The sequence below is a fragment of the Struthio camelus genome, chromosome 2, assembly GCF_040807025.1.
Source record: "Struthio camelus isolate bStrCam1 chromosome 2, bStrCam1.hap1, whole genome shotgun sequence".
NCBI lineage: Eukaryota > Metazoa > Chordata > Aves > Struthioniformes > Struthionidae > Struthio > Struthio camelus.
Window position 1 is genome coordinate 138,936,431 of NC_090943.1, and position 26,667 is coordinate 138,963,097.

General features: G+C 37.7%; 1 protein-coding gene and 1 long non-coding RNA gene across 2 annotated transcripts; both read left to right on the forward strand.

Annotated features, from left to right (window-relative positions):
* The first annotated feature begins 1,297 nt into the window (after window positions 1-1,297).
* Window positions 1,298-5,542, forward strand: LOC104142977 (uncharacterized). The gene is made up of 3 exons (XR_693805.2): window positions 1,298-1,540; window positions 1,977-2,057; window positions 3,662-5,542. It is a non-coding gene; the product is annotated as an uncharacterized lncRNA (long non-coding RNA).
* Window positions 5,543-12,956: 7,414 nt separating this feature from the next.
* On the forward strand, window positions 12,957-19,554 carry PXDNL (peroxidasin like). The gene is given in 12 exon segments (XM_068933759.1): window positions 12,957-12,976; window positions 13,826-13,877; window positions 13,879-14,275; window positions 14,278-14,577; window positions 14,580-14,672; window positions 14,675-14,731; window positions 14,734-14,906; window positions 14,908-14,991; window positions 14,993-15,205; window positions 15,207-15,259; window positions 17,646-17,780; window positions 19,452-19,554. Coding segments are annotated over 12 exon segments (1,680 nt in total).
* The last annotated feature ends 7,113 nt before the right edge of the window (window positions 19,555-26,667 follow it).

The window sequence follows — 26,667 nt, forward strand, 5'->3', positions numbered from 1 at the left end:
GAAAATCCAAATGAATGGTTAGAAGGATTCCCTATTTAAAGGGTTTCCATGGGTGTCAAGATGAAATATGCAGTTTAGGAATAATTGTTATGCTGAACTTCAAAGATCATCAGAAGAGAACAAGAGAGACACAATATAATAAAAAAAAATCAAAATAGTGTATTTTGGAATCACATTCAGTGAAGTATTTTATATATACAGGTATATTTAGCAGATAAGAACTGAGATATAATAGATGTTTACCTGTACGTGCAGTCAGTAAAAATAACTACGACTTATTGGCAAGAGGCATCCAAGATACGCTGAAAGTAGAAATCTAAGAACAGTTTGATGCATTGCATGTTTTCAGGAAAATGATATAGTGGACACCTCCCCCCCTCAGAAAGAAAGATTGATTTTTTTCATGGGTGGCCAAATCATTCTATGCCCGTATCTTCTGAAAATAATTTTGCTAATATTGACATCTTATAAACTGTCAAATAAAAGCTGTACTCAATTCCATACCTTCTAGATAACATATTGCAGTGTTTTGAACTGAACCTAGTCTGAATTGCCTTGAGGTTTTGAAGATTTCTTTCTCATTTGCTGTACTTAAATTTCTGATTTAGGGGAAGACAAGACATGATTATGTATTTCGTTTCAGCCCATTTAGCCCAAAATAAGCATTCAGCACATGGAGATAAAATGGGGGGTGGGGGGTGGAACAAGCAGTAAATGTAAGTGTAGCGACATACATAATCTCATGACAGGGAAGATTAACCTCAGAGATTGTGTTTAAATGTATTTTGATTTTCCTTTCTCTCTTGTGAATTACTGACGAGATCATGGTTTTGTAGCACTATAAATAGTGAGGCTTCCAATTCTCTCAAAACCACTAAGAGTGGAGAAGTATATTCAGAATAATCTTTTGGTTTTCATTCATCACTATGCATGTAAGCACATACACGTATACGCATGTTTTTGCTTCTTGAATTTATCATTTAGATGAGTGTAAATGTTAGAGTGAATGAAGAAATTAACAATTTGTTGTCTGGGATAAAAGAAGGAAGTAAGTTCTTGGGAATACAGGGACGGAGTACATAACATGGGAGAGAGATGGTTCCTTCCCACCTCCTGTGTTCCACTGTGTTTGTTCATTCTTTGTTTAATCCATTTATGGATCTCGCACTCCTTAAAAAGTTCTTTCTTGTTGCAAAATGAGGTGAGGTTTTTTTTATTTTTGGCTTGTTTTGGGGAGGGTTTATATATAACATAGAAAACTAGTTTTACTGCGAAGAAGAGATGCTAATCAGTTTTTCAAAGCTTCTAGCCCACAGTTAATGCCAGCTGGAGGCAGCCACAGTGCCTCTATCCCTCTGCCTCCCCTTTTATTTTTCTGGGTCTTTCTTTTTGGAAAAGCAGGATAGGTCATCAGTCCTTAGGCAAATAGAGAGCCTGCATTACTTTGCTGAGGACTGGTTTTCACCTTTTTGGGGGCGGAGGGCACCTGGAGAATGGGACACCCTCTATACTCTTTCTCCTCTTCTATCATGCATCAAAGGTCTGATTTGGAACGTTTCTTTGTTTGAATTTTGTACAAACTGATAGAAGAAGCAGATCATATCTTTTAGAAGAGTGATATTTCTGTGTTTATGGCTGCAATAAATACAGGGTTTCTGTATTCTGACAAGAAGCCAGAGCTGTCTTGTTTCAGTGAAGCAATAATCAAGTGTCATTGTCCTGCTCATGTTCCTCCCGGTTTTTAATTTTGTTCCAAAGTATTCAAAATTCTGTAAAAATTTCTCTTGATTTTAATAAGTGTAGAGTGCATAATACTTCTTTATGAGTATATGTATGTCTATATGTATATAGTATTGAATTATAGCCACTATGATTATCGTAAGTTGTAATATGAAGATCATTTGGAAGTGAAGCAGCCAATGAAAGCCTGGACAGCACTTTCATTTCACTCTTTTTCATTCTTTCCTCCTGTTCAGCTCTTCCTCAACATATGGTGAGGCCCAAGGACCAGTTTGGAATGGCAGGAAGCACGGTGGATTTTCCCTGTGAAGTACAAGGTAACTCATGAGATGCAATTGCCTACACCAAAGCAGGCATGATCATATTTATGTAAGACTATGTCCTAGGCTGTACCATATATATACAGTAAGAATAATTAATGCAAGCATTATATGTAAAAAAAAAGTCACTTTCATTACTTGTCAAACTGTTAATGTAATACTGTTTAGAATTGTAGTTGAGATATCTAAAGAAATTGTGTATGTTTCATTTCTCATTTTATTTTCTTAAATATACAAAGATATGTATGTCTGCGTGCATGTGTTCACATGAACATCCAGAGGATGCTGTCTTGACAATTATCCATTTTCTGTATAAACAGCACAGTGCCTAGAACTCTTTCATTAACTTTCTTTGTAGAATAACTTTTGATTTTCCCATTTAAATCGTTTCTTAAGCTCTCTTACGCCACAAAGCACAAAAATATAAAGGGAAGGAAACTTTTTCATATATATATAGGACTGCTGTTTTATATGCATACATTTAAAAAGTAAAAATGATCTCACAGCCCTTTGGACAGTGATGCAGGCATGCCCTTGCTCTGTGTCCATAGTTTGTTGCTTCTAGCAGTATCGTTTGCTGAAAACCTTATTTTGCTTAGCTTGCTGCTTCTTTTAATTTGGCATGCTGAGCAAATACCTTTATTGTATGAAGTATGACTTCATTCATTGAGAATATGCATGGTGAACAAAGAATAAAACTTGAAATTTTGAGTATAAGGCCACTACATATAAAATTTGTTTAGACTTAATAGTGAATTTCTAAAGAAGTGCTTATAAAGTAAAATCGTATCAGCTATGTAATGCTTTGGAGCTGTTTTCTATTGTTGAACATAAGGGTAACCTGTTTGTAGCTATGTAGTGAATTGCACTGTGGGTCACAATCTGCCACTGAAAGCACTGGGAATTAGAATGGTTTGGCACCTCAGAATTTGGCCTGGCTAAATAGCAGTTACATATACAGTCCAAACAGCAGTAAATGGCTCGGTAATTTTAGTTTAAATTAGAAAATAACTAACTCCTGGGTGGATTACTTTTCAGTAGAACTCCTAATTAACAAGCAACTCAATCGCACTTGAGCATTAGTTCATTGGATCTTGTGATTTTCCAATTCCACTTAGTGGAGCCAATCACAAAATGATTATATATCAAGGCTTATTTGTTTAGTAAACGACTTAGTATTTAATTTGTAAGATATAGTTTTAGAAGTTCAGCTAACTTTCTGGCAGAATTACTTGTAATCTGCATGCAATTCTGGAACAAAAGCTCTATTTTTAGTAGGATTTGATTAAAATTTTATAATGCTGATTTTAATTGCTTCCATTGGTCATTTGAATTGCTACCATGTTTTCAGGTACTTTCTTTACTAGAGAGACCTCTGGGGCTCAAGAAACTTGGACACTATTCACAGATTCTACTTGGCTAACTATGCAAATGATCGACTTCCTCTGCATCTCCTTCTTCCTCTGTGATAAATAATGGTTACTTCTTTGTCTAAAACCTACTAGTGAATGGAAAGCCCTAAATAATAACAGATATTACGATTGCGTGATTCTTTGCGATTCTTATGTGATCTAAATTCTTTTTGTTCTCCTTCACCACAGGAGGTGATGTCTCCAAGATGTCATCCAACAATAAAGCCCATCAGCATTAGCAACTGACAGCTAATTATACCACAGATACTCAAGCATGAAGTGCAGAGTGCTTAAAAATTGCTACACAACATGGTCTCTAAAATTAAGCTGTTTAACTTTTCCAGGGATGAAAATCTGTTTTAACAAATCACTGCATTGAATGGCCTTTCAATTTCTTCTTTATTGGACTCTATCTTTTTACATAATCAGATCTAATTATGAATGCAAGCCATTTTTGAACCTGGCATTAACAAGAGAAATCAAAAACTCCATGTGGTATATGCTAATTTTCTCCTTAATAATGTAGCTAAACTGACCTTTGCCAAAATAAAATGTGGTAGAAACAGTGAAAGTAAAATTTTTAGTGTTTCAAATAAAGAATTTTGAGGAAGAGGCCTGTTGTTTGTAGCTTCCCAAATTATTAAGTATGGAATAATCTAAAAGTGAAGTTTACCATGCTTGTTCCTCAGTTTTTTAGTACATTGTAGGAAGCCAACTGCTACACAATGGATGTTGCAGTGTGGTGTTTATCAGAACCTTCCCCACTGCTCACGTGGCCCAGCATGATCACGGCCAGTATGACTGCCAAGCTATCCTTGTATCGGGGGGGGATGAGGGTGATTTTGTGCAAATCAAAGGTAATAAAGGAGTTTTTTATTCATTATATGGATTTTTTTTTATTTTATTGTGAATTTTTGTCTCTGAGCAGCCTAAACATATATTGTAGAGGCTATCTACTGACTTATCTTGGCTGAGGATGGGAGAAAGGGGCCTGCTTTCTCTTCAAACTCCTTTCCAGTACCATTGTCGTATAAGACACATGTTCAGAAGAGGTTAGGGCATACTTATTCAATCTCTTTTATAGTGTATGATCGTTTTCATATTCAAAGCAAGTGGGGAAAATTTTGCTAAATGGATAAAGGTTTTCATCCATTTAATGCACTGCTATAAATTTCACCCTCATTTCTTCTGAGAAGTTATGGGAGCCTCAAAAATTTCTGAAGTGGAGTAATTATCTCATATGAATATTTTAAACTTCAGTAATTTTGAGGGAGAGGAAATGATCAGCTTTTCTAACAGTAGTAGAATAAGAAGTTAGAGGTTATGTTATTAAAGGATACATTTGACTTGAAAATTGAAGTAAAATTGCTTTAGGATGATGAGGTAATCAGTTATTCTTCTTGATGATATAGATATAACAGTTCAGTAAGAGCATCCAAATGAAGCTATCAGAATGTAATCCCAAGTTTTCTTCTTGACTGCAGCAGTTGCAGATGTTCTCTGTCTTTTGTAATTTACATCACGCCATTTCAAAAGAGTCTCAGTTTTGTTTTATTAGCTTTCAAGCTCTCAAACAAATGAATACCACTGTCAGAGTACAAATATTTTCCCAAACTTACCATGGACCATCGTGTGATTTGAGGAGACAGGGCTCAACCGACAATAAATGGAGTAGGTGTTGTCATGGTAATGTGAGAGAAGAGACCCTTGCTAAAATTTGTTATTTCTCTCATTTTTGTCTTTCCTATTACAACGTGCCTTGGTCAGCTAGGCACAAACAGTCAAAGAGGTTCCTGCAGAGGACTGATGATAATTTCTTGACCCAGGTGGTGGAGACGCCAATGTGGAGGGGTGCAATGCTAGACCTTGTCCTAACAAACAAAGAAGGTCTAGTTGGAGATGTGAAGGTTGGGGGCAGCCTTGGCTGCAGTGACCATGAGATGGTGGAGTTCAGGATCCCACGACGAGGGAGCAGGGCAATGAGTAGGATGGCAACCCTGGGCTTCAGGAGAGCTAACTTTGGCCTCTCCAGGGAACTACTTAGGGGAATCTCATGGGGTAGGGCCCTAGAAGGAAGAGGGGTCCAGGAGAGCTGGTTAATATTCAAGCATCACCTCCTCCAGGCTCCAGAGCAGTGCATCCCTCTGAGGAAGAAGTCCAGCAAAGCGGGCAGGAGACCTGCGTGGATGAGCAAGGAACTACCGACAAAACTCCAACAGAAGAAGGAAGTACACAGAATGTGGCAAAGGGGACAGGCCACTTGGGAGGAACACAGGGACGTTGTCAGAGTGTGCAGGGATGCGACAAGGAAGGCTAAGGCCCATTTGGAATTGAATCTGGCAAGGGATGTCAAGGACAACAAGAAGGGCTTCTTCCAATACATGAAGAGCAGAAGGAAGACTAGGGGAAACGTGGGCCCACTGCTGAATGGGGCGGGTGCCCTGGCAACAAAGGATAGAGAGAAGGCAGAGTTATTGAATGCTGCCTTTGCTTCCGTCTTCACTGCTAAGGCCAGTCCTCAGGAATTCCAGACCCTGAGGACAAGAGAGGAAGGCTGGAGAAAGGAGGACTCTCCCTTGGTCGAGGAGGATTGGGTTATGGATTACTTAAGCAAACTTGACATCCACAAATCCATGGGCCCCGATGGGATGCACCCACGAGTGCTGAGGGAGCTGGAGGATGTTATTGCTAGGCCACTCTCCATCCTCTTGGAAAGGTCCTGGAGAAAAGGAGAGGTGCCTGAGGACTGGAAGAAAGCCAGTGTCACGCCAGTCTTCCAAAAGGGCAAGAAGGAGGAGCCAGAGGCTGATAGGCCTGTCAGCCTCACCTCCATCCCTGGAAAGGTGATGGGACAGCTCCTCCTGGAGGTCCTCACTAAGCATCTGGAGGACAAGAAGGTGATCAGGAGTAGTGAGCATGGATTCCCCAAAGGGAAATCATGCTTGACCAATCTGATAGCCTTCTGTGATGGAATGACTGGCTGGGTAGATGAGGGCAGAGCAGTGGATGTTGCCTTCCTGGACTTCAGCAAGGCTTTTGACACTGTCTCCCATCACATCCTCCTAGGTAAGCTCAGGAAGTGTGGGTTGGATGAGTGGAGAGTGAGGAGGATTGAGAATTGGCTGGCCGAGCTCAGAGGGTTGTGGTGAATGGCGCAGAGTCAAGTTGGAGGCCTGTGGCTAGTGGTGTCCCACAGGGGTCAGTCCTGGGCCCAGTCTTGTTCAATGTATTCATCAATGACCTGCATGAAGGCATAGAGTGCACCCTCAGCAAGTTTTCTGATGATACTAAACTGGGGGGAGTGGCTGACACACCTGAGGGCTGTGCTGCCATTCAGAGGGACCTGGACAGGCTGGAGAGCTGGGCGGAGAGGAACCTCATGAAGTTCAACAAAGGACAGTGCAGGGTCCTGCCCCTGGGGAGGAATAACCCCATTCCCCAGGACAGGCTGGGGGCTGACCTTCTGGAAAGTAGCTCTGCAGAGAAGGACCTGGGAGTGCTGGTGGACAACAAGTGAAGCATGAGCCAGCAGTGTGGCCTTGTGGCCGAGAAGGCCAATGGGATCCTGGGGGTGCATTAGGCAGAGTGTTGCCAGCAGGTGGAGGGAGGTGATCCTGCCCCTCTCCTCAGCCCTGGGGAGGCCTCACCTGGAGTCCTGTGTCCAGTTCTGGGCTCCCCACCGCAAGAGACACCTGGCGCTACTGGAGAGAGTCCAGCGGAGGGCGACAAAGATGATGAGGGGACTGGAGCATCTCTCCTGTGAAGAAAGGCTGAGGGAGCTGGGCCTGTTCAGCCTGGAGAAGAGAAGACTGAGAGGCGATCTCATCAACGTGTACAAATATCTGAAGGGGGAGTGTCAAGAGGATGAGGCCAATCTCTTCTCCGTGGTGCCCAGCAACAGGACAAGAGGCAACGGGGCAGAAACTGAACCACAGGCAGTTCCGTCTGAACCTGAGGAAAAACTTCTTCACTGTGAGGGAGACAGAGCACTGGAAGGGGTTGCCCAGAGAGGTAGTAGAGTCTCCTTCCCTGGAGATATTCAAAACGCGTCTGGATGTGATCCTGGGCAATATGCTCTAGAAGACCGTGCCTGAGCAGGGGGGGGTTGGACTAGATGATCTCCAGAGGTCCCTTCCAACCTAAACGATTCTGTGATTCTGTGATTCTGTGATTCTGTGATTTTGTGATTTTGTGATTTGGTCACTCCAATTGCTTTACTAGGTTATTGTAAATTTTTATGGCGTAACTTTTGTAATCAGCGTTTCTATAATTTACTTTAGCCCATGAGCTGGCCTGAACTATTCAATTTAGTCCATAGAAGAGATGACCAGTGGTTAGATAAAGGTGTCTGAAGGATGCTGAAAGATGACATTAGCATGAGGAATATATGTTTGCTTTCATTCTTCAGCGCTGCCCATATTTATTTGCATACACAAGTACAGAAATTGGAAAGAACATAAAGATTCCTTGAGGTGCACGTGGAGCATCACAGCACATCATCACTTTCAGCAAGGTAGAGTTAACTTGGCTATACTGTTGCAGTAATCAGAGCTACCCAGGTATTACATAACTTCATATAATTGGGTGGTTTCTTGCAGCCTCACTTTGTAAAGCAGAATAAGCATGCGTAAGTTTCTTTATATATTTTCAGTATTTTTTTTTCTTCTTTTTTTAATTGAAAGTAAATATACAATCTTTTTTTGGTTCTATTTTCAAAATAATACAATAGAGAGGTTTATTGTGTAATATTTATGCCTACTAACTACTTGTTGTTTCTGCTGATGGGAAGTACTGGTACTGCCTTAGGTACTTCATGTGACCCTGTACCATCAAGATCCTCCCTTATTCTCAGTATGCTCCCTTCTATCCCCAGCTTTGTTGTGGCATGTTCAGGTGCTGGTGTTTAGAGTAGGGTGGCTTGCTTCTATAAAATGATGCACTTCTGATGATGGAATTTTTCTTTGCTTAGGTAAAGCTTAGGAATTCCCATTCCTCTGTTTGTTTTTGTTGTTTGCTTTGCTTCTTGGAATATTGGAATATTGTAGCAAAAATAATGACAAAAATGACTCTTTGCCAAAGATCCTTCATATTTGGTCAGTGAAGTGTTACACAGAATCACAGAATCACAGAATGGTTGAGGTTGGAAGGGACCTCTGGAGAAGCAGCTAGTCCAACCTCCCTGCTCAAGCACGGTCTTCTAGAGCACATTGTCCAGGATTGCCTCCAGGCACGTTTTGAATATTTCCAGGGAAGGAGACTCCACAGCCTCTCTGGGCAACCTCTCCCAGTGCTCACTCACCCTCACAGGAAAGAAGTTTTTCCTCAGGTTCAGATGGAACATTGCCTCTTGTCCTGTCACTGGGCACCATGGAGAAGAGATCTGGCCCCATCCTCTCAACACCCTCCCTTCAGATGCTTGTCTGCATTGATGAGATCGCCTCTCAATCTTCTCTTCTCCAGGCTGAACAGGCCCAGCTCCCTCAGCCTTTCTTCACAGGAGAGATGCTCCAGTCCCCTCATCATCTTTGTAGCCCTCCTCTGGACTCTCAAGTGTTAAACGTATAAGACAAGTTGTTAGCAACTTGTGAACTGGGAAACTGTCTTCACAAAATAAAGTAAGAATAGAGTAAGAATAGAAACAAAGCTTTAAAAACAAACAAACTTAAATCTTAACTGTTTACGTCAATCCAGTCTAAAAATCTCAATTTATTTAGCCCATTCCAAGAAACAGAAAATGTCCATAACAAAAAATGATGGGAAATATACTGGAACCTAACTACTTAAAAAAAGAAATTGTATTTTACAATACTGTACTCATAAATTATGAGGGTTTTTTAGCAATCATAATTGCAATTACTATGTGCAAATAAAACATAGGGGCATAGGGTTTAACATATCACTGGGAACGGAGATGATTAAAGACACTTTAGTTTGTCTCTGTTAACCTTGTCCTTCCTCTCCACCAATTCCCTTAACAAAATATGGGAGACTTATTTTTGCAAATGATGAGTGTTTTTGAACAGCACAGCATTTGAACTGCTTTAACCTAAATTTTATTCTGAAACATCTTTTTATGAAAAAATAGAAGATTTTGGTAAATGCATGTTGCTTTTGTTTGTTTTTACTTCTGGACTGGCAAGGTTACTAAAAGTAATAAGTTGCATGTAAACATGGAAGGTATTCTTACTGTCGGAGGTATAAGAAAGACCAGAAAGATATGAGTATGTTTCAAGAAATTTTGAGCCTTGTTATAGCCAGTATGTTGCTGACTATTGCTAGTAGGTTTCAATTCCTGGAAGTTTGTGTAAGCTTATTAAACACTTTAGTTCTAAATACATGTGTTCCTCCCTCCTATTAATACATGTTATTAAATACCAGGGAAAATAAAACATATTTCAAGGAAAATAATAATTCCATGAATGTTTCTTTCTTAGTATCTGTCCTAATACAGTGCAAAGCTGAAAAGGTTTGACAGTGCCAGCAGCATGTCTAAAGGGGATTGGTTTGCTTTGGCTGTGTGCATGCTCGCGTCTGTGCGAATACTGAGGATTGTGTCTTTCTGTATTTAGTATTTCTGTATTCTATTTTGTCCTTTGTTCACGTAAAGTCTATATTATATTCTAGCTACTTTTGTGTAGATTTTTTGTGGATGCTAAACCCTCCTGTTTCTGAGTATTAGAATGAGTATGAGAAGGGCTATTTAGAGTACTTATTTTCTTCTCTAACATTCTTAGATGAAGTAATATGCTTTTTTCCCCACATTTTCCCTGGTTTAAGTCTGTCTAGTCCATGTCTGATTTCTAAGGGCTCCACAGATCAAATCTTCAGCATCATATACATAACCATGCTCTTATTCTTTGTCGGGTATCCAAAGGCAACACCTCATCTAAGCCATGCACCTTTGGCTTGGCGTTCAGTTGCACATCTGTGTGGCTGTGCTTTGAAGGTCTGTAACTCCTGTGTAACCATCCCTTTTTGGGTTCCTTTTGCTTTGACTCCTCCAAACTATGAATGAGCCAGCTACGGGTCCTTCATTTTTTTGTGAAGGTTTCCTAAGGATTACTCTCTATATCTGTTACAGAATCACATAGAATCACAGAATGATTGAGGTTGGAAGGGACCTCTGGAGAGCAACTAGTCCAATCCCCCCCTGCTCAGGCACGGTCTTCTAGAGCATATTGCCCAGGATCACATCCAGACGCGTTTTGAATATCTCCAGGGAAGGAGACTCCACTACCTCTCTGGGCAACCCCTTCCAGTGCTCTGTCTCCCTCACAGTGAAGAAGTTTTTCCTCAGGTTCAGACGGAACTGCCTGTGGTTCAGTTTCTGCCCCGTTGCCTCTTGTCCTGTTGCTGGGCACCACGGAGAAGAGGCTGGCCTCATCCTCTTGACACTCCCCCTTCAGATATTTGTACATGTTGATCAGATCACCTCTCAGTCTTCTCTTCTCCAGGCTGAACAGGCCCAGCTCCCTCAGCCTTTCTTCACAGGAGAGATGCTCCAGTCCCCTCATCATCTTTGTCGCCCTCCGCTGGACTCTCTCCAGTAGTGCCAGGTCTCTCTTGTAGTGGGGAGCCCAGCACTGGACACAGGACTCCAGGTGAGGCCTCCCCAGGGCTGAGGAGAGGGGCAGGGTCACCTCCCTCCACCTGCTGGCAACACTCTGCCTAATGCACCCCCAGGAGACCATTGGCCTTCTTGGCCACAAGGCCACACTGCTGGCTCATGCTTAACTTCTTGTCCGCCAGCACTCCCAGGTCCTTCTCGGCAGAGCTACTTTCCAGCAGGTCATCCCCCAACCTGTCCTGGGGAATGGGGTTATTGTTCCCCAGGGGCAGGACCTTGCACTTGCCTTTGTTGAACTTCATGAGGTTCCTCTCTGCCCACCTCTCCAGCCTGTCCAGGTCCCTCGGAATGGCAGTATAGCTCAGGTGTGTCAGCCACTCCCCCCAGTTTAGTATCATCAGAAAACTTGCTGAGGGTGCACTCTATGCCTTCATGCAGGTCACTGATGAATACATTGAACAAGACTGGACTCAGGACTGACCCCTGGGGGACACCACTAGCCACAGGCCTCCAACTTGACTCTGTGCCACTGACCACAACCCTCTGAGCTCAGCCATCCAGCCCGTTCTCCATCCACCTCACCATGAGTGCATCTAGCCCACACTTCCTGAGTTTACCTACAAGGATGTGATGGGAAACAGTGTTAGTGCATAGCCCCTGTAGCTCAGAGATAGCTCAGAGCACAGTAACTCCTGAGAGTCCTTTCTGTCGGTAACATAAAGTCTTGAGAAGGTAGGATGGGTGAATGAATGTGTACGATATGTATGAAAATGGATGCCAGTAACTTCCATGTTGTCCTTATGTGTAGAATATTATTTCCATCTTTTATAAAACAAGAATGGGTGTCCACAATACTGTTTGTTATCAAAACATCCTGTTCAAAATGTATAACATCTGACATGATGCACAGAATATATTATGTATCATTTTAAATAAACTGGCAATAAAAAATGCTAAAGATTTGCTGCTAGCAGAAGATCTCATTCTGTGTTAAATTGATTTTGATTTTATTGTTCTGCAATTACAAATAAAAGATTATATTCCTTCTGTGTTTACAAGCTCCAGCTTATCAGAATTAAATAACAAATGTATCCACTGACAAAATTAAATCTTTCTCCTTGAATTTATTGCAACGTTATTTTCTAAAAGAATCAAGGAGGCTAAACTAATTTGTTTGTGATCAGACTCAATATGAGTATGTTCAGTGATTCTGGATATTATTTCCAAGCAGAGTAGTATAAAACTAATAAGCATGTATGAACACTTTTTATATATGTAAACTGCCTGTAATCTCTTATTAGCATTTTGTAGGCATTGGTTATTTCTGGATAAGTAGTAAAGATTTTAAAATAAGAAAATAGTTTTGTTTTCTCCTTTAATTTTTAATTTTTTTTTCTTTTTTGGCAGTGCACTATAGACATTCTGAATCCCAACTCAGTGTATTCACCTTGTAGAATTCAGCCTATGCCACTGATATGATATTTTGGAAGATTTGATGGGGTTCTGGGTATTGGTTATTAATTACAGACTGACACCCCAGCAATGGTAGCAAGGGGTAACTGAAAATTGTTCTTACATCCCAGAATGTAACAAATTATTAGGTTTTCCTTGTCTTAGGGATTTGTGATTGGGGCTGTCAAAGGAAAATGCTGTTTCAAGGGTGATACTAAAGTATCTCTCTAAGTTCGATAAATACATTCATCTCACAAAGGATTGTTAACAACTTAATGTTTGGCATGATGCTTCTGCTTTAAAAAGCAGATCTTTAGGGCTGTTAGATACTTCAGTCTGCTTCTACTTTAGGTCTTTATATGTTAATCATGTAGGAAGAGCAAAAGAGAATTGAAATTGATTTTTAAATTTGAAGCTCTCTTTTGGTATGTCTTCCCAATATCTTGACAGGCCGATGAGGCAAACATGGGCATTCTGAATAACAAGTAACAAGCTTGTTAAAAAGTTTATTACAAGATTTTTAGTGGCACTGATGACAAGTGAGCTAAAATTGAACTATACTGAAGAGCTCCTAACAACTATCTTCAGCGGGGAAAACATTGTACATAATTGGCAATATACTTAGATCCTTGGAAGATGCTGTTACACAATTTTAAGAAACATGAAGACAACAGGGATGGATTAGTTAAGTATATTCTGATCCAGGAATCAGCCCAGAGGATATTTTCCAGTTCCTTTTTCAGCTCTTCATAAATCATTCAAAGAATCAGTCATCGTTTTCCCTGTGGAGTCTTCCAGACAATTATTCTCCTGTTTTAAAAAGATTTCTAATATGAAACTTATATATTTCTTTGCCAATTATTTTTTTAGTTTACCCTGTTTAAAGTAAGTCCATCTTTAACTTGCCATTTTTAGGTACTTTCAGTCTTTGAAGACGGCTTCTCCAAGCACTTCTTAGTAGTTGAAATACTCCCTTCAGCATCTATTTTGTCAGACTGTTGTTTCTTTTAGTCTTTCTTCAAGCATCAGCCCACTACCTTAAGTAACATCAGCTGTGATTCAACTCTGAAGTTCAGCAAATAGATTTCAATACTCTAGTTTTCTTATCATTTAGGCTTTTTAGTTCCTTAATTTGTGGTGTAAGGCCTCAAAACAAGATGCAAATCAAAATTGTACCCATTCTTTTGTGGTGTGAACACTAGTAATTTAAATTCATTTTTACTGAGTCTGCTAGCTCTCTTTGCGTTTCTGTGTTGTGTTTCTATCACTAGCTTTCTTGAGAGCAAGACCAGACACACAGTCATCAAAAATTCAAGGTAGCTGATATTGTGCAGACAAGCTCTCATTGCCGGGATTTCTGGATGTACCGCTCACACAGTAGTTTCCAGATTGCTCTGACATCTGTTTCTGTCAAAAGTACAGAAGCTATGATGGCATATGTAATAGTACATAACACCCGATGTGGGACTCTTCTTCAACTGGTTTTGAACAGATCCTTAACCCCATGTGTGAAAATGGTTTTAACATACCCCGATGTTTAAATCACACATCTTTGTATAGTGGTTATACTCTTCCATAGTCGAGGCTTATTTCAATAGAAATGATTGATATAGAGACAACAAAGCTTGATGACAGATACAGTCATACACTCATGCAGTGGGGCCAATTTTTAGACTGTGATTTGGTTAAGACAATGGCTGCTTTGAGTATGTCTTTTTTTGCTGTTTAGTCATGTAGCATAGCACATACTAATTATTTTCCCATTATTACTCCTCATGATGTTCCCCAAGAAACAAATTCAAAATACTTGTCCTGTGTTTGCTCAAGACAGTTCGCAGCAGTGGGATACCCTCTCTCATATTGAACTCAGCTTGCATGAGGAAGCCAATTAACCATCTGACAACACGTATTGATGCTTCTAGTGTGTGTGGAAGCTCTGAGAGAGAATCAAAAGATCTAAGAGATAAAACTACTCAGTACAGCCTCCTCAGAGTAGATCTTCATTGCCAGTCCAGAAAGCACTTACTGCTGTTCATCACAGGCTTGCCAACTGAACGTGTGAAAGAGGAAAATGAAAGTGCTGTACCACGCTTTTAACAGGAGACTAAAGAGGAAACGAGAAGTTCGGTGTAACTGCTTTGCACATGCTGTGGTTTTACAGGCATAACCACATAGCGAGGGAATGCTGAAAATGAACTCACACTGAGATGGAGACATTGACTATAAGGCAGCCAGAAAGATTGATTGGGCGATACCACATTGAGTCATTCGCTACCCAAGACGCTTGGTGAGCATGGCATGAAGCTAATGGGAAAAGGTTATAAACCCAGGCTAAATGCTGGATATATTCATTCATTTACAACAAATATTTTTAGGTTTTGTCACCTGCTGATCAATCTTGTTCTGCTGGATGAATAAGATTTTTGGAGAAACAGCGCACAGTCACCTTTTAATTCACAAGGTCTTGTTTGTAACATCCTGCATAGTTAAGGAAGGAGGCATTGATTGATCCTGTCCTATGCAATTTGTTTGGTGTGGCTGGTAAAATCAGAGTGTCTTCTTAGCTCCTGAATCTTCAGCTGGCAGAAAGGCTTTATGCTATGGCACACTCTGCCCTGGATCTGGCAGCTGCAAATATGCAGAGGGGGTGTGATCATTGGATCCCACCCTATGGTGACTTCTGGGCTTCTTTAACTAAACTTCAGTTGAGAAGTTTGCAATCTTCAAAATGAGATTAAAGACACAAAAAATGGAGAGAAGTTGAACAGGTGAGTACTTGTTAAAATGTATGTATGGTGTTATATATGACAATTCATGTGGTATTTTAATTTTTCAGCACCAGCAGTAACAAGATGTTTTAAAATGGTTTTACAATTTTACTGCTTCCTCTAAAATATGAGCCACAAAAAATCCTTTTTTCTTTCTATATATTTTCTTAGAAATTTTTTGATTAAACAGGAGCAATAAAAATATTTATTTTATTCCATGTATTTCCTTTCCTCTCCCTCTTTCCCTCAAGTTCTTAAATGCTTTTTGTTCTTCTCTTTGATGTTTGACATTTACGAATCTTATTTGCTTTTATTCTTTAGGTGTTCCACTTTCATCTTTTCTCTTACTCTGAATAATCTCTTTTATCCCCTTTGCTCACTCTCTGTCTTTTACTTAATTTGCTGTTCGCCTCCTTCAAAATGCAGACATAACCATATTTTTGTGCTTAAATCAAATTTTCAATCCCATAGCCTGTTTTTAAATAAATAAATAAAATAAGGAGCAAAGATATTAGTTTGTTTCATCAGGAGACAATGACATACTTTTCACCTAGCTGCACATTAATATGTATTTGTTAGTATATTGTTCCTGTATTTCATTTTCCAGTCTCATTTTTGCTATTTGGTTCTTATCTCCTTCCCTCCTTAATATGAGGATTAGGATTAGCTTTGCAACATCTCTTTTTAGTGGTGGAAGAAGACTGTTTTTGTTGCGTAATATAAATAATTATTGAAATATAATCCAAATTTATAGCTGATATTGATTGTTTTAAAAATTGAAAGCCTTTGCTTCAGGATACCGGTGGCTGAAAATGACTTGCTATAAGAGGAGAAGGAGATAAAATCAAGTTTAGAACATAGTTTGTTACAAAAATGAAGGCAAACAATTCATATAATTTAGAAAAAATTTGTCAAAGAAGATAAAGGCAGAATACACTTTTATGAAGTTCCACGTAATCCTAAAATAGTTGATTAACAAGTCTGTCATGTAAGTTGCTACTAGAGGTGCATTTGTGAGAAGTGCTCTGTTGAAATATTTCTAGAGAAGATATTGCTCTGGATTATCCATTTCAGTAAAGTTCCTTTCACCTCCAGAAGCATGAAGCGACTTGCAATCTCTCCATGAACCTTCATGTGAGATGGATCAGTCTGTTAAGTTCTGCTTTCACCTTAGCATTGTATTGTAGGGTCTCTCCTCTCCTCTGCTCTCCTTTTTTGTAAACTGATGCTTTTATGAATGCACAAGCCAAGACTAACTTACTGTTTCTATTAAAATGAACATACCCTCCACCTCTCCCCATCCAGCAGTATTTTGGTAGCCTTTTATGGACTACAACATCTGTTCCTATATCTGCCTTAGGATCTATATTTTTGGTTAAGACTTCCTAGTCTCTAACCTTCAGGTCTGTACGTAAGATACTGCCATTAAAAGATGCAGGTCTTCTAAAGACAGTTGGGGTCTAAAAAAGGAAGGGGAAACTTTCTTTCCAGTTTTGAAAATTGAAAATGTTACATCTGTATGTTATAGCGTGCCTATGCGTGATGGGTCCCATCCTGTCTGGGAACAGACAGGAAAGGGAAAAGATTAAACCTATCTAGGCCCCTTGGAAGAATTGAAATTGTTATAGAAGCTATACCAGTCCAATAAAAGGCAAGAAAAGGCTTGCATGAAAGCTGAAACCCTAAGTGCTGCTTTGCTGTGATAGCAACAGTAGGTCAGCCTGAGAGACCTTTCTCATATAATCTTAATGTAATTAGGTTAAATATTGATTTTCTTTCACTTCTCCCATGTCTTTCATTAACATTTGAAACTCCACTGTCTCTTTTGGATGCTATAAATAGGTGTTTGTGCTGGCATTTTTCCTAAGGTGGCTTGAGTTATGTGCAGTTCAAGGTTACTGGAGGAACAATATGGTACCCTTCACTCACACTGTGGTGAATCTGTAAACTAGATCCCTAAAAACACCTCGACAAATACTTCCTCTCCCCAGTACTTCTCCAGTCCACCTAAAAGGTAACAGCAGGTCCTAAGTTTAGCTATCAGGCCAAGTTGTGTGCTGACTGCATGGGGTGAAGGTAAGCACCGGCGTGCTCCAGTGCTGCTGTTGGTGGCAGTGAAGTAACTTTTATATCAGAGTGGCTACCTAGTGAGAATATTAACATTCATTTGTAATACTGTGATTAGAACATTAAGAAGATTTTCAGAGATCGTAAGACATGAAAAATACATTTTTTCATGAACTAGTTGTTTTATTTGTACAGTGCATTACTATTCATTCAATTGTGCCCATTACAATATTTTTCAATTCAAGAAAAGTGAAAATTAAGTTATGAAAAAATCAGTCTAGTTATGAATTTCTAACATATTTTACATGATATTTTGTAGACTATATGGCACGCCACTGAACATCAGCTTGTCGCCTGCACTTAAGGCAGAAAATATAATTCCTGGCTCAAGATTGTGAACAACTCAGATGTGTCCGTCTGTAATGCAGTTTCAGTATCTTAAGGATGGAGACAGGTAATCAACTTTATGATATTATAAAGTTAACTATATTTATATATATATATATATATAAAAATACATATTATATATATATATATATATATGCTATTAACTGTACTATTAACTATACTATTTATATATATACTATTAACTATATTTAGGCCTTTTTGATTTTCATTCTTTAGAACATAAAAATACTGACTTCTGGACCTGCCACCTCATGTGTGCAGTGGGCAGCAGAAGCAGTTATGATCCACTGCATATTTCCTTCTTATGCTCCTTCCTAATGCTAAATTTCTGTGTTTGCTCCTTTAAGGTGAAAACTGTACACTCAAAATGTTGAAAATAAAGTATCAGCCTCTTTCTTGCCAGGTATCCCAGTGGATTCAAGGTGAACATATGAAGAAATCACTCCTCATTCCTGAATTGTTGATTAAGTTGGACCATGAAGTCTATAGATAAGTGCAAGTGCTCCAGGCTACAGTGAGAGAGTGCAAGGAAATCATAGTGGCAAGATGCATGCGTGACTTGCAGTGGGATTTTAAGTATTAAAAGTGATTAAAGTTTTCCCGTCCCTGTAGGTCGTCATGAGAAAGAAGCATGGAAGGGTAAGTCAGTAATGCAGCTGAATATAAGTGATTATTTTCCTGTCTCACTTCAGGACACAAAGATTGACATTTTTCCTGCTGATCTAACCAGACTCAATCTTTAAAATCTCTGAAACAGGAACAAATAGGGTATATTATTTATACCATTTATAAAAAATACTAAGACTTAAGTGGTAAACTCTAGTTCAGACACCCACTATGTCCTGTCATCTTTTCAATATTTGTTATTGTGCTATAAAATGTGACATAAAGGAGAAAAAAAAATAAGGCTAATTTTAACAGTGAGCCATGAGACAGAAGAGAAGAGGTGCCTAACCTTTCCTTCTTTGCAGCTATTTATTTATTTTGAGCTAACCTTATTAAATCTACACATAGGGATTTTTAATGAGAATATATTGTCACGGTGCTGTTACTGTAGTGAAAAAGTTTCTAATCTAAAAGTTCTTGAAAGATGCTGTATGCTGCCATCACACTGTGCAGACTGCATGACTTAGGTAAGCCCAAGAATTTGTGAAGAAATTAACTTTAAAAGCCCTTAAACCAACAATAATTGGAACGCTTTAGTCCCTTCCTTCCTCAACTGAAGTCTTCTGAAAATATAAGGTAAAATGCTGATAGACAGAAGGTATGACAAACTGTAATATTGTAATGCAGATAATGAAAGCAGATCTGTTTTTTGCAAATTGATAGTGCTTATTTTGATTCTAGATTTTTGCATGCTGATAGTTTTAACTACTGAAAATCAAAACTATGACAGCAATGAACTATTTGAAATACTTTTAACGATAAATAAGGTGTGAAAACTGCAGTTCAAAAATTTATTTCAACATGAGTTATGGCCAAATCATATCTGAAACAACTGTGTAAGGTCATACAATCTGCGAAATTGATCTAAGAAATAAGTGGAAGTAATTAAAATAAATTTAGCTGTGAACAAATAATACCCTTTCCAATATTTGTATTCTCTATCTGCTTTTATTCTCTGCCTCATTACTGCTGTTCAATACGATGTTTAATTTCCAGGTAGCAGATCTGTGATTGGTTTATTTTACTTATTTCTCTGTTGCCTACTGACCAAATTTTGGTATGAAACTCCTGGAGTGTTCACCACAGCACAATTTACTGTCTTTGGCTTACTTACTTTGCGACAATTGTACCAATATCCAGCCAGCCCAGCCTGATGTCTTCTCAAAAACAAACTATTCTCAGGAACAATCTTGTAAAGATGGATCTGAGAATGTGGTAACACTGCTGCAAATATCTGTAATAATCTGCAATGCAAGTAGCAGATGGAATTTCTAAATCTAAAGTAAATATATATTTTTAAAAGCCTGGAATTGTTATTTAATGTTTCTTGTCATGTTAATATTACATGTTGTGACAGGATGTGTAGTTAAAAAAGGATGAACTAAGTTTTGAGAAAGTAATTTAACTTTCAAAAGACTGCATTGTTTTGAACAGGCACTCTCTTAAAAAGGATTGTGTTGACCACTCATGTTACTTACAGCAATATATTAAAAAAGAAAAAGCCTCTGAAAATATTTTTATCTTGCTAACAAACTTATGAGAAAGTAGCTAAAGTTTCTCTTCTAAGTATCCTTATTCAAATTTACTTTCAATGTTTATTTCCAGCTTCCAACTATACACCCAATTAAATGTCCTTAAATATTAACTATAGCTGAAGAAAATTACTTATCATTAACGGCAGTTATTAATTATTGTTGTCTGCAGCTATGATGATTATAGCGTGTATAATATTGAACAACAATTCAGTAATCACCATTTTGTCCTTTAATGGCAACATAGAGAGAATATAGTATCTGTGCATACTTCAGGACTACAAATGAGCTTTATCCTACCTTAAGGCCACAGTCTTTGGAACTATATGACCTAGATCAGATTCTTTGTGTTTTAATGCTATGTAATCATCTAGTAATTTTTTTACAGGACAACTCTCAAGTGTGTTCTTCTGCTAAGTAAGAAGAAAATTAGTCAAGTTGTTTTTGACTTACGGGTCAGTAACCTAAATATGAAGCTATTCAGAAAATACACTGATTGGCATAATAAGTACTTAATTTATACAGATTGGAAGGCCTTACAGGGAAATGTAGCTGAAATGGTGCTCTATAGAAGGGAAAAGAAAAGAGAGAATAGCTCTGAAGCTCAACTATCAGTTAAAAGGCAAGGAGAAATAAAATACGAAGTATCTTGTACTTCAGCTTCTGCAGCTCAAAAAGGTGAGAAGAGAAGGTTTTTTCATGAAGCACACGTTCTTCTCCAAACAACTGAAGTTAAGTGTGAGCCTTATGTGGCTCAGTAAGCAAGCATGAAATTCGTGACTAATACTGTGCGAAGTCCAGAGGTGGTCATCACCAAATCAAGTCCTCTTCTGCAGCCAGAAGAGTTGTGATATTGTCAAGGATTTCCATATCTCTGCAAATCCTATTTCCTTTACAAGGGAATCTTTGGCTTAAACAGAGAGCCAACCAAGTAATTTAGTGGGATCAGACCTAGGGGATAGAGAATTTTAATAGATCTGTTCCTGATTTCTCTGATCAGGTGGTAAAGCTATTCCTAGGAGTTGCAGGTTTGAGGAACAACATGCTGCAATCCCGAGTAAGAAGAGCTTCTCTGAGGCTATATAGGCTATAGGCTGCCCCAGATTATATTGTAAAAAAACATCTGCCTCACTTGTGGATCATCTGAACGAGTTTAGCCCTCTCCTTAGATGATCTCCCTCTATCCTAGCTGTATTTAATATTCTGTGCAGCTGATTTCCCTGGATTTGTTTCACACACCCGTGCAGCCTACCAAATCTGCAAATATCTTCTGTTGTATAAGGAGGGGATTTCATTTTCCTAACCCTAGCAAAAACAAAGACCTACAGATCTAGAAATTTCTAGTTACAAAGATCTACTGGATCTTCTTTCAGATGGTTTAGAGTGTGGAAGACTGTTACCCTGATATGAGTACAAATTTCAAAAGATATCTGCAAGGTGTCTTAGAGGGAAATTCTTATCAACCAGTGAGAGAAGCTAGAGCTATTTTAAGCAAAGCAGACAAGGGAAACCTTCTGGAGAGAATTTAAAGGTTGGGAAAGTATAAAAGGGAAAACTGAGCCGATCTTGAGCCAACAAGACAGCTTACATGCTGGTGAACTAGTAAAAGGAGATGTTTTTTATTTATGTTAAAAAATACTTAAAAGGCAAAACAGATTCAAAAGTAACATCTGGGATTATATAGAAAGAGGAAGAAAAAAAGAAAAAATACATAAAAGGTGGAGGAAAAAAAGAGAAAGAAAACTATTGCATGTCTCTTAATGAGACAAGGTATTGTTTCTGTGTTTGCCCACACCACAACGGTCAGATCCCTGATATTTACCTTTAACAATTACATGAAACTTTTGAGCTAAGATCTTAAATTAAATTAAAATATATTTATGCATGCTTCCTTAAGTGGAAATCACATCTTCTCATTTTTAAGGAAAAGAAAGCAAGTCTGTCAGGATTTCCACTTTTACAGAAGACTGTAAGCTTCCCCTAGACACAGAAAATACAGAAATACTCTGTCCATCCCTAATGTCATGCTCTAAGGATTCATCAAATGTAGCAATGTGTAGCAAAATTGTTTGTGGATTTCTCAGTTTTCCATGATATTTCAGCAGCTATTTATACATGTGTATTAGGATTATTCAACTGTAATCAATTTTGTGAAGTGCTTGAGTTGAGACAGCATTTGAGCCCAGAGATTTTAACCTTTCTTTTATTAACACACACACACACACACACACACACACACACACACACACACACACATATATATTTGTCTACTTGCTTGGGGTTATCTTTCTCCATTTGTGCCTTTGTCAGCCCTAACTTGGATTTTCAATGTCCTTATCTCTGGTATATTTGTCCTTGTCCTGCTTTGCGATACTAGTTTCTAACAAGTTGTTCTGAAACAGTAAAAAACAAGTTGGAGAGACTACCTTATGGAATAAAATTAAATATAACAACTAAACTCAAAAGCAAGAATGAAAACAATTTAATGGCTTAATTGTCTCATTAAAGTTAGCTATGAGCTGTGGAATTCTGCCTTTCTACAAATGGCTTTGAAGACACTATTTTCATTAATCATGCAGCAGCTTTTAACAAAATAAATTTATTAAAGGAATATTTGCCAATGTAATAGCTCTCATACTATGTAAAAATTTAATTTTCCTTAGTCAGTAAAAGCCCATAAGTGCTGAGGATACTTCATCTATCCCACAGATACTTGGAAAAAAGGGAAATACAGATCTTTCAAATACCTTAGAATCTCAGTGTGAGAACTTAATGTGAAACTTCCATCTGGATTTTATAAGGCCAGATGGTTGTATAAATCCCAGCAGAAAATATACATCTGTCACTTTTTTGTATAACTGGTTCTATTTGAAGAAGGATTTATTTAATCAACTTGGCACATCACTGAGTGTGCCATTCATATCAGCATAGCCTGTAGCTCTCTTTGTACCACAACTCATCGTTCATTTGTGGAATGTAATGGAGGTAATTTCTCCTACCAGCTACAGGATGATTGTAGATTTTAACTGTTTTATGCAGAAATGTGATGAAGAAGAGCAGATGATTCTAATTGAGTAAAATTCTACAGTAAAGATTCTAACTATCTAATTCTTAAGTCTACCTAGATTATGAATTTCCCTTTTATACCTCTTTTTATCACCTTGAGATGTTATCTAGAAATAGTTTTAGCAGGATAATGGAAGTAGGCAAGTTTACGCAATGGAAATATGATTTATAGTTCTACCCTATTCCATGAATCAAATGGAAGAAAAAGACTTCTCAATCCCAGGTCTATCAAAATTTGAACTCTTGTTAAATATTTGATTTGACTCTCTTCCTAAGAATTCTATAAGCCAATATTTTGGTACAGGTTGTGAACTTACACAGAAATGTTTGTGAAGAGGATAACATTTATGGAATTTGTTTTTTTTTTTTGTTATAATCTATACCACAAGTGACTGAACACAGTGCCTGTAGACATTTTGTGCATATTTAGGTTTATACTGACATCACATTTATATCTGTACATACACCCACACACACGTACAGCTTGATCAATTGTTAAGTTTTATTATTTGAGCTTTTTCAGTATTTGACCTTTATTAAAAACTGAATTTGGGCATAATATTATTGTCCATGCTACTAAAATTATTCTATTAAATTTATTCGCCATAGACTTTGACTTCATCTGAAGTAGAGAGCATTATCATGGGTTGACTACTTCCTCTTCTTTGCCACTCATCACCACAAAACACAACCATTTAGTCTGGTCCCTGCCTGGCCCCAGCCTCTGGTCCCTATCAGACCTGACACCAGAGTTTACTAGGACTCTGTTTGAAGTCTGAACACCACAGAAGCAACAGTGAAGAAGTATAGATCAAATTATGCTTATGAAAGAGCATATTGCAGAGAGATACATAAACATATCGGAAAGAAAATTGCTTGCATTAACATTTTCGTTTGGATCAGCACTTTCATCAAGGGTCAGAGGCTGCTTTTACACTCATGTAAAAAGAGTTGATTCACTGTTAAACAATTTAACATTTTCTTAGCCCAATAAACATGTATATATCATCCAGCCCATGTCAGGAATCAACCCCCCATTGATCTGTATGCAATAATACTACTTATTCAGACGAGTTGAAGAAAGTACACCATTCTGAGGTCATGGCTCATGGTAAGTCATGGTTCATTTCGTGTTTAGACAAGGTAAACTGATACTGTTTTCCACGGAGTTGGGTAAATACTATAGAAATAAGATCTCAGTTTAATTTGTAGAAATAGACCTAGAAATGAGAAGCAATTTAGAAATCTTCAATGTAAAGCTATTAATGAAAATGATACCAATATCAGAGTTCTGTATAAACCTCCACAATACAAAGACTATAGTATGGAGCACAACCCTGTAGGAAGCGCTCAAGGAGAGTGTACAAATCCAAATCCACTTCTTCTCATGACCTATTTCCTATGATTTTGATTAGATGTTTGTATATGAAATATCTTTTTTATGAAAAAAACTATATTTTTAGATTAAATTCTTAGGCATGAGTGCCATGACTTTGCTACATGAATGAATTCTTCTATTTTCTAGATTGTGACTTTATAAAAAAAAATTTGATTAATTCACCGATGAAAAATGGAAAAATATTCTATGACTTAGAATGGAACATGTTAAATTTTATAGTTAAAGATGTAATACTATTAACAATTTTCCTTAAAAAAAGGATAATTTTCCAAAAGTAATTTTCTTAGCATTACGCAAAAATTTACTAGCAAAGTATTTTTTATTGCGTGCTATGGGCTCAAAAGTACTTATTTAACTGACATTTTGATTCTGAGAGATAGCTTCTGAGTGTAAGTATGTAATTTAGTAATTGAAGTAGAGGAAAATATATTGTAGACAGAAAATTATAGCTTTATTTTTGTCAGTTTCTTGAAAACATTGGTTGCATATTAAAATACTTTTATGCTGCTTTAGAAAAGCAGATTTTCCTAAATAGAAAACTTCAAAGTTTTGGACCTATTAATGAAGGGAGGGGGAAAAAAACCCAAACCACTACCAGGATCTTTTAATCACCCATGTGTTAGCGATTACTAGTTTGCAGCTAAGTATTACAAATGTCTCAGGAGTATTTTGTACAGATGTATGATGCAAATACCATCAGGCAGAGGCTCCAGTGCGTTGCCTTTATTACAGTAGTCATTGTTTTTCCTTCCAGCTTAGTAAAAGGGCTCCAGAAAAAGGCTGCCACCATGAGATTTTGCTATCCTGGGTCCTAGATAGACCTTTATAAATATAGGACTTTCAAATTTTCGTTAAAATTTAGTGTCATATTCATAAATTCTTACTTTGTCCTTTAAAACTCAAATTTTTATACTTCTATTCTCAAATTTTACAATTATTACAACTGACAATTGTCTTCACGTCTATTTTATTTGCAAGGAGATCTTGGTCTCCATTTAGAGAGGAAATGTTAATGCATTTAAAGCAAGTAGGATTTCTCTTCCAGGTTGAGTTTGCCTGAATATGGCGCATTTTGTTGCATGATCTATAACAACTGGCTTCAGATTTCACATAAACTTAGGCTTTGTACCTGCCATTTCCCACTGACTTTTCAGGATTTATATTTAATATGTAGAACAGGAGCCTAAGCTGCTCTCAATCAACGTAGACTCTTGTTCTAAAAACAGTGCTTTGCTATTATAAACAAATATAAGTTATAAGTGAAAAAATAAAAATATTAAGAAATGACTTAATATAACTGCTGAGTAACCTGAGCGATCAAGCGGTCATGACTTCAGTAGGTTGTCATTTTGCCCCATTGAATCTGGGGAAAAAAGAACATATCTACTTTTCTAAAACTTTCCTTATTTTTTAGAATCCTGGTATTTTTTATTTAAATATGTTGGAATGGTTGTGCCGTAAACTGTGTATTGCACACAGACATATCGAAATGACACTTTTCTGATTAGCTTACCATTTAAGAATGGAGTTTGGAACAGTTTTGCCCATCCTTTTTGCCTTTGTACTGTTATAAATTAAAGTTTTGATTAAAAATAGAGTAGTAGTAAATAAAATGCAAGAAGTGAAAGGTTTTGATGAATAAAATATGTAAGCATATAACGAGAGGTTCAGTCAGTCAGTCTATTGATTACAATAGAATTGAATACGTACTTTAAATTAAGTATATGTTTAAGTAATTCTGAACTATATATAAACCTATATATAAATTATTTAGATGAAATTCAACCAACCTCTTTATTATTTTTTAAATAAGAATTAGTATTTTTAGAAATGATATTAATATGAAATGCTATTTTTTCCAGACAGTAAGGCAAGGGGACAATTCAGAACTCTGTCACATAAATTTCATAACAAATATTCCTCTGAATATAATTATGCTGAATAGAAGAACAAAGCAAATGACCTAAACAGGTAGTGTAGTTGGACTAGCCTTCTTATGTACAGTCAGTAAAAAGAGGTATGAATATAAAAGATTATGGTTGCTACTTTAATTTTTCAAAGTCTGTGCATTTGTTAATCTTTTATGCATAGAAACTGTCAGAAAAAGAGATCTCAGATCTTGCTGTACTTTAGCTAGAGGTAACTGTCCTGTTTTAACTTGAAGATACTTTAGGTTAGAACAAAGATCCTGTTCCAGCTTTATATTCAACTGTTTGTTAGTGCCCTTAAAAGATAATATTACCTAGTCCTAATTAACTTGCAAAACTGAC